Genomic DNA, 13,501 nt, shown 5'->3' on the forward strand with positions numbered 1-13,501 from the left:
TTATACTATAACTTATAGAGGAAGAAGAAAGCTAGTGCTGGCGGTCGACATGTGCTGTAACTAAGGGAGGGCGATCCCTTTGCCTTTTCACGCGAAAGCCACTGTTGCTCACAGCCACTTCCCTGAATATGAAAGAGCGTCGCTAGATCAGAAGGGAGAAACACCAAACACCCACAAATGGCTAACTCTAGAGCCACATAGAGGAAAAGTCTTACTGACGTAATTCTCAGAGCATGGACCTGTTCGTAGAGCAGACTGGTCACACAACCCACCTGGATGAAGGGGCCATGTGACGATGGGCACTTTCGGGCTACTGGATCCTCATCTCAATTATGCCAGCCTCCTTCTGCTTATGTCAATTTGGAAAATAACCGAGCTCTTCCCATCTTCCATCGGGGCTCCTGGTAAGGGTTCTACAGTACCACCTACAACAAACGCAAGGTGGGTTCTGGGCTGGTCTTGGGAAGGCAGCGGAACCAGAAAGGACGTGTGTGCCGATTTCAGACTCCAGCAGAGGGCAGTACCACATAAAAATGACTCTGAGGGAGACCCTGACGGGTACCATCTTTTGTCTACTACCTCGAATTTTCTATGTTGTTAATGACTGTTATTGGGTGCCACCAAAATGGGTGCCTTGTGCATATGGGGTATCCAGAAATATTGGTGGGCAATCCTGGCAAAAACTGAAGCCCTAACCATTTCACATCTCACAATTTAAGGAAAGCATGACCTGTTGGAGTCTCTCGGGCGTGTATGTGTCTTGGGTGTATGTGATGTTTATGGCAGCTTTGTTTCCCTTTCTCACATGAAGTGATTTTCCATTGCAAGCAAACAAATCCGGTTCATAACATCAAGCCTCACTACGTAACACTGCGGTATGAGAGTGCTGTTTGAAACACTACATCCTGGAACGCAGCTGAAGTGATTTCATCTTTCTAATGGCAAAGGACCTCATCATAAGCAGTTTCGTTCAATTTAACCCAGATCCCTAGGAACACATAATGAGAAAAACTCTTACGTATTAATGAACTTACGTTTTAACAGTTACTTGATCAATTAATCATTAAGTGATTTCCTTCCTTTCCACTCTCACTGTTGTGAAGTCTCACCATATTTATGCTGTTACGGTATTTGTGCTAAAGATTTATTCATTTGAGAGAGAGAACGACTGGGGGGAGGGGCAGAGGGAGAGAATCTTCAAGCAGACTCCCTGCTGAGCTTGGAGCCCCACACGGGACTTGATCCCGTGACTCATGAGATCGTGCCCTGAGCCGAAACCAAGAGTCCAATGCTTAACCGACTGAGCCACCCAGGTGCCCTGCTGTTACAGTATTTATTTGCTGAAAATTAACTTAAAAAGTATTTTGGGTTATTACGCAATTGAGTGCTGGTTCTATTTCCGTTGAGGATTACTCTTTGATATGCCTGCATGTAACAGAAACAAAAGCACCGTACATTTAATCAAAGCCTAGAGTCCGAAAGAACTTGTATTTTAAAAAAACTTATGGCTGAATTTCTCTCTGCTAACATCATACTTCTAATAATTGAAACTTTTCATAAGATAAATGTCAATCGATAGAGATGTCAGTATGTGAAAATAATGGTAGAATCAAATTCAAACAGCATGGTCATATCAACTCCCATATTTGAAAAGTCCTGTCTACCCTGGCACTTCCCCTGTGCAATTATAAACAGGAATTTTCAGATTTCATAGCCAGGATTGGAAATTATGAACAATGAGGACTTTGCAAGTAATGATGCCACATGGGGAAATGTGGGGTTGGACTCTGTGGTCACGCACTTTTCCTGGAATTCCCAAATTTGATGGAAAAGGAGCACACTCCGCTCCGCCCAGACCCGAATCACCTGAATCCTGTCTTAACATTTTTGATCCAGCTCCGAGGTGAATTCAGCAGACACTTAGGAACGATAGCCATGTTCAAGATACATATGACAATAAGTTCCCTCGAACGTCAGTTTTCAGACTGAAAGTTGGAGTTTGAAATTGGAAACAGAAGCAGTGCCAATAGGGACCTGCGTTCCCAAGCCAGTTTACGAAGAACTTTTAATCCAGGGATTTGTGAAATCTAGAACTGACAGTTCTAAAGACCCTAATCACCGTGTATAACTGTGTTTCTATGGGAAAATTTTTCACAGTATTTTCCAGATTGAACATCTGGGATATTAGGACCTTAAACATTTTTTAAAATTTGCAGCTGTGGCCCTACCGGACAGAAACGTAGAAGCCCACCTCCCCCAGGTACTGTTCCAAGCCACTAAGGGTGGTCTGTGACCTGCCAGGGTTTTTAATAGAGCTGGGCATCCACTGAGCTGAGAACCCCCTGGTGGGGGAGGGGGAGACCGGGCAAGCTGGTGGGGCAGCAGGGGAGGGAGGGCAGGGTAGTGGGGGTGGTGTTATTCCAATCCCCTCCTCCCTCAGGTTGCTCTTTCTTCCTGCTGCACCCCTGTCCTGTGTGAGTTGGAGGTGGAGGAAGTCTCTGGAAATAAGGAAAACTTCCCCACCCTCCCCCCATGGGAATGGTGGCTGGGGGTGGGAGTGGAGGTTCCACCTGTTGTTTTCCGTCTCTGTCTGGGGGAGGGGAGAGCCTAGAGGCCTAGAGGCCGGAGGACAAAGGAGCAGGCTGAGGAAAGGGAGCCAAAGGGCTTTTCCCTGGCATCTTCCTCCCTCTCTGCTCTCCTCCTGCTTCTACCTGGTCAGAGCCCCCCACAGCCTGGTGCTGAGGTGGCGTGACAACCGGCAAGGATGGAGATGGGCAGGAGGGAAGTGTGATGAAAAGATGGAGTTCCTCAGCAGCCCGAGAGGGAAGGGACTTTCTGTGGCCCTGCCCAGACAGCCATCAGCAGGACATTTGTATCCCAAGGGTGGTGGGACACAAGGTGACAGCATCCCCCGCTGGGGGTCCTTACCATGCCACACTGATAGTCACAACCCTTTCCTGTCCCACTTCCCTAACGTATCAGTAACTAATGCGAAAAGCTCATCTGTATTTTCCCACAGCAAATTTTGGGCTAACATATGGGGGCGGGTGTCACGTGTAACTTAACGAGAACACGGAACATCAAATCAAATTCCTAGAAGATTAGAGCCCCCTTAATGAGTTCTGTACGGAGCCTGGAGCCCGGCTGACAGTAAATATGTAACAACCCCCTCGTTGGACATCAACTGCAGAAGAACCTATTTTTAAAAATCTCCACATTTTATTAAGTGCTGCTCCTTTAAATACATCTTGTGATAAACCTGACATTTCTCTGATAAATCAGACAAGGGAAGATGAGCTGGGTGCGAGGAGCCCCGAGTCAGAAGTGAGGAGTAAATCTCCGTAGATTTTGCTAGTTTGGAGTTTACATTTGATAGCGAAGCTGACTGTATGTATTAGCCACCTGATAAAAACCGCTAAAATGGTTCGTGCAAAACTATGTTCGTGGCTGAGAAAATATTTTTCTTCTGAGTTAATCCTAAGCTTTTTAATCAGTGCTCTTCGTCATTTCTGCTTTTTTAAATCAGGGACATATACAGAATCCCACCAAACCGAAAGAAGTACCTTGATTGTCTGAACCCAAGGCCAAAACCAAATGGCGCTTTTATGAAATTGTCAAGCAAGCCAAGGCTTTGCCTTGTATCTGTTACCCTGTAAAACATCGAGAAAATCAGATCTCTCCAGTAACGAACCCTTCCACCCTCCACACCTCACCTCCCCTTAAACCATCAAATAAGAACATCAGGTATTGTTTGGACCCCATGTTTCATTTGGTTTAAAATCCTCTGGATTTTGGATGTTAATACCGAGTCCCTGTTCTTGGCTAAACCGCTGCGTAGTTCGTTAGTGGCCTGTTTCCAGCTGGGATAGTAGGGGCTGAAGTGCTTGCATGTCAACCAGGGGCCAGGTGATTTTTATTAATTTCTTCACTGAACTTGATCTCGGGGTGAAACACTCAGCCTCATATAAAAGGTGTAAAAGTAAATACTCAGTTAATTTTTTAAAAGTCTTGGGTAACAAAGGGCATTTTGTGACTCTCTTTGTCAAACAGCTTGCCCAAGGTCCTCATTCCCCCTCTGATTCCGGACTCTGTCCTCCCACCACCGATTTTGCATTTCTTGCCAAAAATACTTGAGCAAAGGACATTTTTGATAATGCACAGGGTACCAAAGTATTGGAATAAAAAAGATGGCACATACGGTCTGAAGGTACGGCCCCAGGATACCCATATCCTGCCACTTCACCGAAGTGCTTCATGCCCGAAAAAGGAACAAGCGAGGTGACTTCTCTGTGCCGTCCTCTTGTCAGATGCGGGAGCGCGGTTCATCATGAGGGATCCCGTGGGTGATGATCGACTGGGGCCACCAACAATCTTAGTTCTCATTTCAATCTCCCACAGCATCGAAGGGAAAGGGTAAGTTTATTTTCGTCATGGCATGAATCCATTCCGATTGCCGTCTTTGGCCCCGGTCCCTAGAGGAGTCTACAAAGTATGTTTCCCGAGTCCAGATTCAAATATTAAATTAAAACCAATGTGCAAAACTAAACAAGCAAAAATCCGCCACCAAAACATATCCTACCCCTCCAAAAAACACCCACCAGCTTTGGGGAAAACCGATATCCACGGTTCCACGTCCTTATCCTAAACTCTTAAAAAAAGAACAGACCCCCATTCCTCCTTAACCTGTGGTTGTTTCGAGGTCCCAAGAGGCCAGTATGAAGGCGCGGAGGTCTAGAAGTTCCTGGGGTGGTCTCCACGCCCCCTCTTGGGCCACTCCTCATCCACCCACCGGTGTAAGACCTTCTCCACGTCGGCCCTGTGGTAGAGCCTGCACAGCTCCATCAGCTGACCCACCGGCCGCTGGCTGTTCCGCAGCAGGAACTCCAGGGTGGGGCTCTGAGGCCTCTGCTCCAGGAAACACAGCTCATCGTACGGCATGCCCCATTTGCTGGCAAAATTCCTCCAGTTCTTTACTGTCGGGTGACACGGATCCAGCTTTATCCTGATGATGTCAAGCAAGTCCTGATCGTTGAGTAAGTCACTTATGGTCGGGGCCCGGAGCAAGCAGGAGGGACAAGTACAGTTCTCCCTGCAGGACTCGCCCTTGCTTGTATCTGCAGGAGTAAGCAGTACAGCCCACAGGTCAGCAAGAAAGTGAACGCGTGCGCCCATCTCTCCCGCCCTCCATCTTCCTGCTCGAATGCCAGCAGCACCGCTATGAGTGGAACACAGCGGGTCTTACAGATACTCACAGATACTCTCAGAATACTCATTTCTATAGATTCACACGACAAACGTGGCGCTCTTGACAGCCAGGGGAGGGGTGGCTTTGCTGGAAGAACTAGTAAGGGCTTATACAGCCAGTATCCCTTTCTTTTGGAGACTCTGAGTCTCACGTTGTGCATTTGCGGCACCACTGGCTGGAATCTGGGTTTCAAGGAGCAGGGCTCTCTCTGGGGGTGGGTCCCCGGCAGGAGTCACACTCTGCTGTCCCCCAAGTAAGCCAGCCCATACTTGCCTGAACCTCTGCTCTTACCCCTTCCAAGTTACAAGTCAGCCCTGACAGCTTTTTAATGCCAAACACAGCATGTTAGGGGATAAAGGATTGCACAGTTCTTTGCAAGGCCTTTAAACACACACACACACACACACACACACACACACACACAAAACTGGAATATCCACTCCACACGCATATTTGGAACAGAGTGATAATTGATAATGCCAGAAAACTTACTTTTGAGATTTATGGCCACCTTATCATCCCTTCGCCTTTATCTGTGTTTTGTTCACGCACGGGGCTCCTTTGAAGTGGAGCCAACACCTGAGGTGTGCACCGTGGGACGGATGAACAGGGGTCTTTGAGCTGAGCCTCACCGATAAGGGCACAGCCCCAGCCCAGAGGAAGGGCAGATATTCTTCCGTCAGTCATCTGCAGCCTCGTGTCAACACGAGGAAGCACGTCGGGGACAGGGGGCGATGAGGGAGCAGAGACAAGTGCCGACAGGTCATTTAGGATTAAGTTGTAAGTGTGTCTGCACAACATGGCAACGTGAGTGTCTCAACTGCATCGGCACTGGTGCTCCTGACCCTTCCAACCGGGGACTTTAACAGCCAAAGGCTACACCAGAGATCACTGGCTTGGAAAATTCTGGGAGGTTGGTTACAATGACCTTTACTATACCGAGCCCTGGACTTCCCAATTTCGGAGAGGAAAGAATTTAGGAAAAGGGAGTGTCTTCGGTGCTCCCAAGGTTGAGAACCAGCCAACTGGAGGCGAGTACAAATGACAAGATGACAAGAACCCTGAGAACCCGGCTCACACCCTTTGACCTACTAACACAACTTCTGGGAATCCCGCCTAAGGAGATAATCTAGAATATGTACACACACGAAATATTTTAATGACGGTCTGATCTTTACTACCCGTTGTTTTAAACAAATGCCAATGTTAGGGGACTAGTGGAATAAATCACTGTACTGCCTGATGGAGTTTTATTTAAGTAACTCTGAAGACTACGTCGTGACCCAGAAAATGTGCGTGCTGTAATGTCAAGTGAAAAATGCCGGATGTAGAGAATGTGTGTCCTTGACTTTAGAACTATGTGAAAACTCTGTTACTATTACTATGGAAGGAAATGCACAAAAACAGTAATCGCTATTGTCTTAATTCCATAGGATTGTTTCTATTTTCCAAACTTTCTCCAGTGGTGTTTTATTTCTGTGGTAACCAATACAATGTCTTACATGAACAAGCAGGTTCCCACCTGACTTTGAAGGTCACCTGGACCTGCTGTGGCTTCTAATGTCCCCCTCACACCAGCTCCCCTGGGATATGGCTGCCTCTGGAACTGGGCCCGAGGCTCCTTTGCCCCTTTGGACACTGTCCGTTGCACGGCAGAGTGCATCCTCCTTGAAGGTTCCTTCCGACAGCCAAGCCCCAAACCCCCAGCCTCAGCCCACCATGTCCCAGCTGCATCCCTCCCCCTGTCACCTGACGTGCTGAGATCCCAGCCTGTCTGGCTGCTGAGTCCCTGAGCAGGACAAGGAGGTGCTTCAGTTCTGTTCTTAGCCCGAAGCTTTCCCCTCCCACACTCCCTCCCTCTGGCCACATCCTCCACTCCCAACAACCCCCACCACGCACTCCCACTAGAATGGAAGGCCCCTTCTCTTTGCATCTGTGGGACCCCGCACAGCCCTTGGCTTATAACAAATGCATAAGCAATGTTGACTGAGTGACTGAGGAGCCTGCCTGCTCTTCTGGGCTCCACAGCTGACCACTGACATCTCCAACTCGGGGGACCTAAAACAGCACTTAAATGTCTCCCCCTACGCATCAACGGCACTCCAACTCCCCTCCGGACACTGACAGCTCCCTAGGTGTCCTTGTAGACTTTTTCACTGCCTCCAACGACTTACCAGGTCGCGGCCTCCCCTGGAACCTCTCCACGCTACACTTCCTGTTTTCCTTCCCAGGATTTCCCAGATATAATGTGTGCTCCAGACCAGCTGGCCTACTCCCTTCCCCGCACTTCATCCAGCCTATAAAGCCTGCCTCGGATTAATTAAATTAAAAGAAAGACTAATATCAGCTCAGGGTAGAAAAATTGGAAATTACATACCATTACAGATTTTGTATAAACTACTGAACGTTTAGGGGCTTTCCCAAATTCTTACAACTAAGGGGAACAATTTGATGTAGACCCTTGCGTGTGTATTTTTGGCCACATCTATACTCATTGCACCAGTAATGGGATAATTAGGCCCCAAAGTATGAGCTTTCTAAGGCTATCAATGCATGTGCCCAAACCTGCTTTCCAGAAATAAAGGTGGTACAATTTATACTCCAACCGCGAGCAGTGATGCTGCCCACGTCACCGGACCTTTGTCGGCACCAAGTAAAAATGTCTGTCGATTTCACAGGCGGGAAAATTGGGCCTCAAATTCTTCTACCTCCATGTCTTTCCTGGTGTTTTCTCTCTGATCAGTTTTCTCTCTTCTCTCCCTCCGCCTCTCCCAGGACTTCCTCTGCTGAACTTCATCCATCCTATAAAACCCCCCTCAGATTCAGCCCTTGCATGCAATCTCCCCAGCCCCGGCCTGGAATGCTGCCTCATTCAGAATCCCATCTTTTTTTTTTTTTTTAAGATTTTATTTATTTATTCGACAGAGATAGAGACAGCCAGCGAGAGAGGGAACACAAGCAGGGGGAGTGGGAGAGGAAGAAGCAGGCTCCCAGCGGAGGAGCCCGATGTGGGACTCGATCCCGGAACGCCGGGATCACGCCCTGAGCCGAAGGCAGACGCTTAACGACTGAGCCCCCCAGGCGCCCCAGAATCCCATCATTTCGTCTGCATCTCCTGACTCTGCATTGCAGTGAGGCAGTCTGCGTGGTTCTCTTGTTCCTCATGACACCTTAAATGCCCCGAGAACAGATCCAGATCCTTCTGCACTGCGCTGTACATCTTAGAGTTTAAAAATGTTGCACTACATTTCTATATAGTACGGGGAGAGACCTTCTTCAGCCACATTAATAACGATGCATTAAGAAGTAAAGCTTTGGGAAGTCTGGGTGGCTCAGTCAGGTGAGCATCTGCCTTCGGCTCAGGTCGTGATCTCAGGGTCCTGGAATGGAGCCCCATGTCCAGCTCCCTGCTCAGCGGGGAATCTGCTTCTCCCTCTCCCTCTGCCTCCCCACCTCCACTTGTGCTCTGTCTCTCTGTCAAATAAATAAAATCTTAAAAAAAAAAAAGAAGTAAAGCTTTAGCAGCACAATAGAACAGAAGTTAATTTATTTAAAAAACGACCTTTGTAATGGTAAAGGTGATTCCTTACTAAACGAAGGGTATAAGGGAAATCCTCCAATTTTCTTTGCTCTTATTTAAAGGTAGGGTCAAATGTACAATATTCCATCAAATGGCCGAGAAAGCAGGTTACCAAAGAGTATGTATAATTCTGTTTTTGTAAAAACAAACAATATAGTAGGGGCGCCTGGGTGGCTCAGTTGCTTAAACGTCTGCCTTCAGCTCAGGTCATGATCTCAGGGTCCCAGGATGGAGCCCTGCATCAAGGCTCCCTGCTCAGCAGGGAGCCTGCTTCTCCCTCTCCCCCTCCTCCCTGACCCCCCTTCTCAAAAATGAATAAATAAAATCTTTTTAAAAAAGACCAGAAAACAACAGTCATTTATATCCATGTAAAGCATATATTATATACATATTCACAGACATAGAAAAAGTCTGGAAGCATGTATATCAAAAGTGTTACCAATGGATATTTCCTAATTTTTTTTATAATGATTGTATTTCTTTGGATACTTCAAAAATATTTCTAAATGTCACAGAAAAAGAAAGGAGGATTTAAATCTCGAAGTCCAGAATTAAATCTATTGGTGCCCAAAGGTGATCTCTAGTACCACCTTTGTAAGATTCAATGTTGGCAAGAAGACTAAAAATAATATAACAAAAAGTAATATAAAGAAGAAGAAAGACGTAAGGTTTCTGTGAAGCTCCTTTAAGCTCTCTAGTATAAGAGAAGCTTTTCTTTGAACAATTATGTTGACCATTTATTAGTTTGTTTGAAAATAAATGATGTGCCAAAAATCTATCGATGTTTTCCTTTTGTATTTTCCGTGACACAGACCACAAACCGTTTATTGAACTGCAATCTCCACGGACTGCCAACACTAGCGAATTAAAAGTTGCCTTTTAGAATCATAAACTATAATTAGCTCTCTGGCGGACTTCAGTGGAGAAACATGTTTTGTTTTGTTTTGTATCAAATATATTCTGTCCTGCCCTGCTTTGAACACCTATCACGTAATAGCGCACATAAAAGGCTAGGCTAGGTGATGCCTTGGGGAAGAAACAATTGTGGGGAGAGAGAGATAGAGGACCAGAGAAGCCTTCATCAGAAATGGGGGAAAATGGGATGATTATCTGATGCCTCTCAAAACACAAGCATAGGATTGCTGTACAGTTGAAGCTTAGAAATTGTTTGCCAAATGAATAAGAACTCTGCTTTCTCCCCAGGAGACAAGGGATACTTGTTATTTTTAAGTAATCTCTACACCTGATGTGGGGCTTGAACTCACGACCCTGGGATCGAGAGTCACTGTCTACCCACTGAGCCAGCCAGGTGCCCCCTGGTAGACTTGTGATTATTGTGGGATGCATCCTAGGACCTGAAGAGAGAAAGTTAAAAGGAAAGGGAATGTTGCTGGTGTCTCCTGGCGATAAACAGATATTGGTGGAAAACAATACAGCACTGGTCTTAAAATACAAGAGAATGGATTGATTCTAGATTTGAGGAGAGGAGAGGGCTATTTCAAGAAGGAAGTCACTTATGTATAAAAAGTCACTCAGGTTCTCTAATGAGGGTCCTCACTTGCCATATTTCGACGCTCGACTTGCGTGTTTTCTGCCAGTGCAAAGCCAGAGTGGAACACACCATTAACAACAGTGACTTCTAATTTCGAGGTGAGTCTCATCTGAGCACCGGCTCATACTTGGGGAGGGTTGTCAGAGGAGGAAGCACCAGATTTCAGAGTCTCTTCATCACGCCAACTGTCATTATGGAAGGACTACCTTATGACCAGCCCAGCACAGAGCCCTCAATCCTGCATCATTCCAACCTGTGTCATGTGGGGCTCATCGAATCTCAGCGTTCCCACCTCCTAGAGCTTGACTTCTCCAGGCATTTAACATCCACAGACTTCAGACTCCTCATCCGTTAAATGAAAATGGTAATTTCTGTATCTCATGAGTTAAATGCGATAAAGGATGTGAAAGCACTTTTGTCAGGTCTTATGTAAAGATGTTAGGTCTTACATTTATTTTTTGTAAGGACACTGGGAAGAAAAGAGTCCCCATGTGGTCTGACCTCTGCTGACACCTCCCAGCTCACTTCCTTCTCTATCGCTCTTCCCTGCCCACACTGGTCCCTAGATCACTAAGCTCAGGCCTGCCTCAGGACCTTTGCACCAGCTAGCTCTGCTCCCTGGAGTCCTCCTTCCTCAGATCTTCACACGGCTGGCTCCTTTGCATTGTTCGGGTCCCCGTGAACCTTCTTAGCTAAAGCAGCATCCTCCCCTACCAGGCAAAATGCCATTACCCTCATTTATCTTCCTACCATCATATATAATGACTTATTTGTGTTTATTGTCTGTCACTCCCAACTAGTATATAAACTCCAAGAGGAAAGGGACTTTCGTATCTAATGTCACCACTTCATCCCAGATACACAGTAGGCGCTCAGTAATATTTGTTGAGTCAATCAAATGATTGAAGAATGTGTCATGGAGAAATAGTCCAGTTAGAAACCTCTGGGCAGCCTAAGAAGAGCTATCTAGAAAATTCCAGATCAACCGAAACTTTTTTCTTTTTTAAGTGCTAACTGAGCATGTACAAAGCAGAAGAAAGATGCCTGGTCGCTATGCAGAAGGAGTACCCTGTGTACCACAGAAATTAAGAATGGCTTTAGAAGCATGCCAACTGTCAGTATGAGCATGAAGCAGGTGTGCAACTTGGACCAGTAACTGAGCTCTCCAAGGCCATATCCTCACTCCCTGAACGGGACAGTGCGATCTATTTCACAGGTTGTGGCGAGGACTGAATGAGATCATCCATGAAAGCCTCAGCCCAGGGCACAGCAGGCAGGCTGTGGGTAAGGGAGCAGAACCAACAGCCTCTTTTAAAGCAGTAGTTCTCAACCTCCCCCTCCAGAACGCTCCCCACCCCCTAGCCCTCTGGCCCCACCCACTGAAATCCTTATTGAATTGGTCTGGGGTGCAGGAGGGGCATGGGAATTTTTAAAGGCTCCCCTGGGGATTCTAAAATGCAGCTGGGGTTGAAAACCATTTTGCCTTAAAGACACCCGCAGAGTAAGTTCTTAGTCAGAAGGACCTGCCAAAATTACACTTTGGAATCAGAGTTACTTTTCTTTGAGAGATGGCCTGTCATTTCCCCACACTCCACAGTGGATGAGTGGGTTTTCCTATGGGGTGTTTTCAGTCCTCTCCCCCTACTCTCCATCCTCTCTCAGACACACACTTACACAGACTTTAAAGAAGCGTTTGGGATTCTAGAATGTTTGCCGACAAGCTGTGGCTGCGTCATTTGAAACAACAGTAAGAAACCGCGCGTCCGACAGTGCAGTGTCTAACTCGGGTTTGGGGCTGGCGGGTTTGAAAATACTGGTCAATTAACAGTTAATTGTGAATTGGAACAATATTCAGGACTCACAAAGGTCATGATGACTTGAGCCTAGAAACTGGCTCCAGTCAGGATGCTGGCAGTGGATCACAGACTGACTTAATGTGTCTCCCTGCAGGCTAGGTGCCGTTTTATCTTGCACAACCTGGCTTTTCGAGAACTATTACCACACGGGTGTTTCCCTCCCGTGCGCTCGGGACCACTGTGAGCCCTTAGATCATTTATAATAACGTTCTGCAGGATAACGAGGTCTTGAGTTAATTCAAACAATTAAATCGTAAACATTTTTTTATTGGCAACTTTGCAAATAGCAAAATATTGTGGTCCTGAAATAAAATAACTCTACCCCAGTTGTCTATAAATTATCGGATTTGGAGCCTGCAAAATACCAACAGTGTCAGCGTGGAGTCAAATACTTCTGCAGTTACGTGCGTTGAGGGTATAAATTCATGCTTTTTTCTATGTGTGTGTGGTTTCCAGTGTGGTTGGAAATAAATATATTTAAAATGTCAGTTTATGGCTTTGATAAATTACTGGGGCACGCACACACCACATTATTCATCGGACGTAGTTTATATGCTCTGAGCTGGAAAATGATGAACTATTTTTATCTCCCAGGAAACTAACCCAAGGGCTTTTGGTGGGCGTTTGATCTCTTAACCAAAGGGAAAAACAATGCAATTTCATTTTCTGTCTCTCTAAAACACCCTTTTAAGGAGACATTAAGTTGGCAGCTGCATTGGTGAGTCTAACCGACAAATTGGAAGGATCTGGGGCAGGTCAGGCGGAGCCTTGATTTTGTCATCAAAGCTGGAGTGGAAAGGGCACTTTAAGAAAAAAACAAACTTAGGTCCGGAAGGGCCCAGGTAAAAATTCAGCATAGAATTCCATGTGAATTTGGATTCTGAAATTATGTGACACAAACATATGAACAAAGTGTCATGTAATGGACCTACTTTGAAAGAAAGTAACAATCCTATTTTACCTTCATTTCTGCGGGGAAATGAGGTTTAGGTTGGGCAAGTGCTGAATTATGCAAGGTGGTCAGAAGATCGTCCTTGAAAAACTGGCCCAGTGTGGAGAGCAGGTGTGCTGTTGTAGGACTCCACGGCCACAGTGAGGTCTTCTTTCCCGTGCTCTGCCCCTCGTGGGCGTTTGCTTCCGTCCGCACTGGCCCCACGAAGGAGGTAGCTGATTCCGATGTGTACTTTATCTTTCCTTGCTTACAAACTGTCGCTGTTGTTTCTCCTGTCTGTCTAATCCCTCCTGCTGGGGCAGTGCCTCCCGTTCTC

At 46.4% G+C, this 13,501-nt stretch overlaps 1 protein-coding gene across 3 annotated transcripts in view; it reads right to left on the minus strand.

Moving 5' to 3' along the window:
- Nucleotides 1-3,199: 3,199 nt before the first annotated feature.
- Nucleotides 3,200-13,501, minus strand: part of EDARADD (EDAR associated death domain) — a 60,352-nt gene continuing 50,050 nt past the window's right edge. For all 3 annotated transcript variants that reach the window (XM_040623806.1, XM_040623805.1, XM_040623804.1), the window contains one exon: nt 3,200-5,114. In XM_040623806.1, coding sequence (XP_040479740.1) covers nt 4,732-5,114 — 383 coding nt within the window. In that variant the 3' untranslated portion in view covers nt 3,200-4,731. The remainder of the gene's footprint in view (nt 5,115-13,501) is intronic.

This window comes from Ursus maritimus, unplaced genomic scaffold (genome assembly GCF_017311325.1).
Source record: "Ursus maritimus isolate PB19 unplaced genomic scaffold, ASM1731132v1 scaffold_7, whole genome shotgun sequence".
Classification (NCBI taxonomy): Eukaryota; Metazoa; Chordata; class Mammalia; order Carnivora; family Ursidae; genus Ursus; species Ursus maritimus.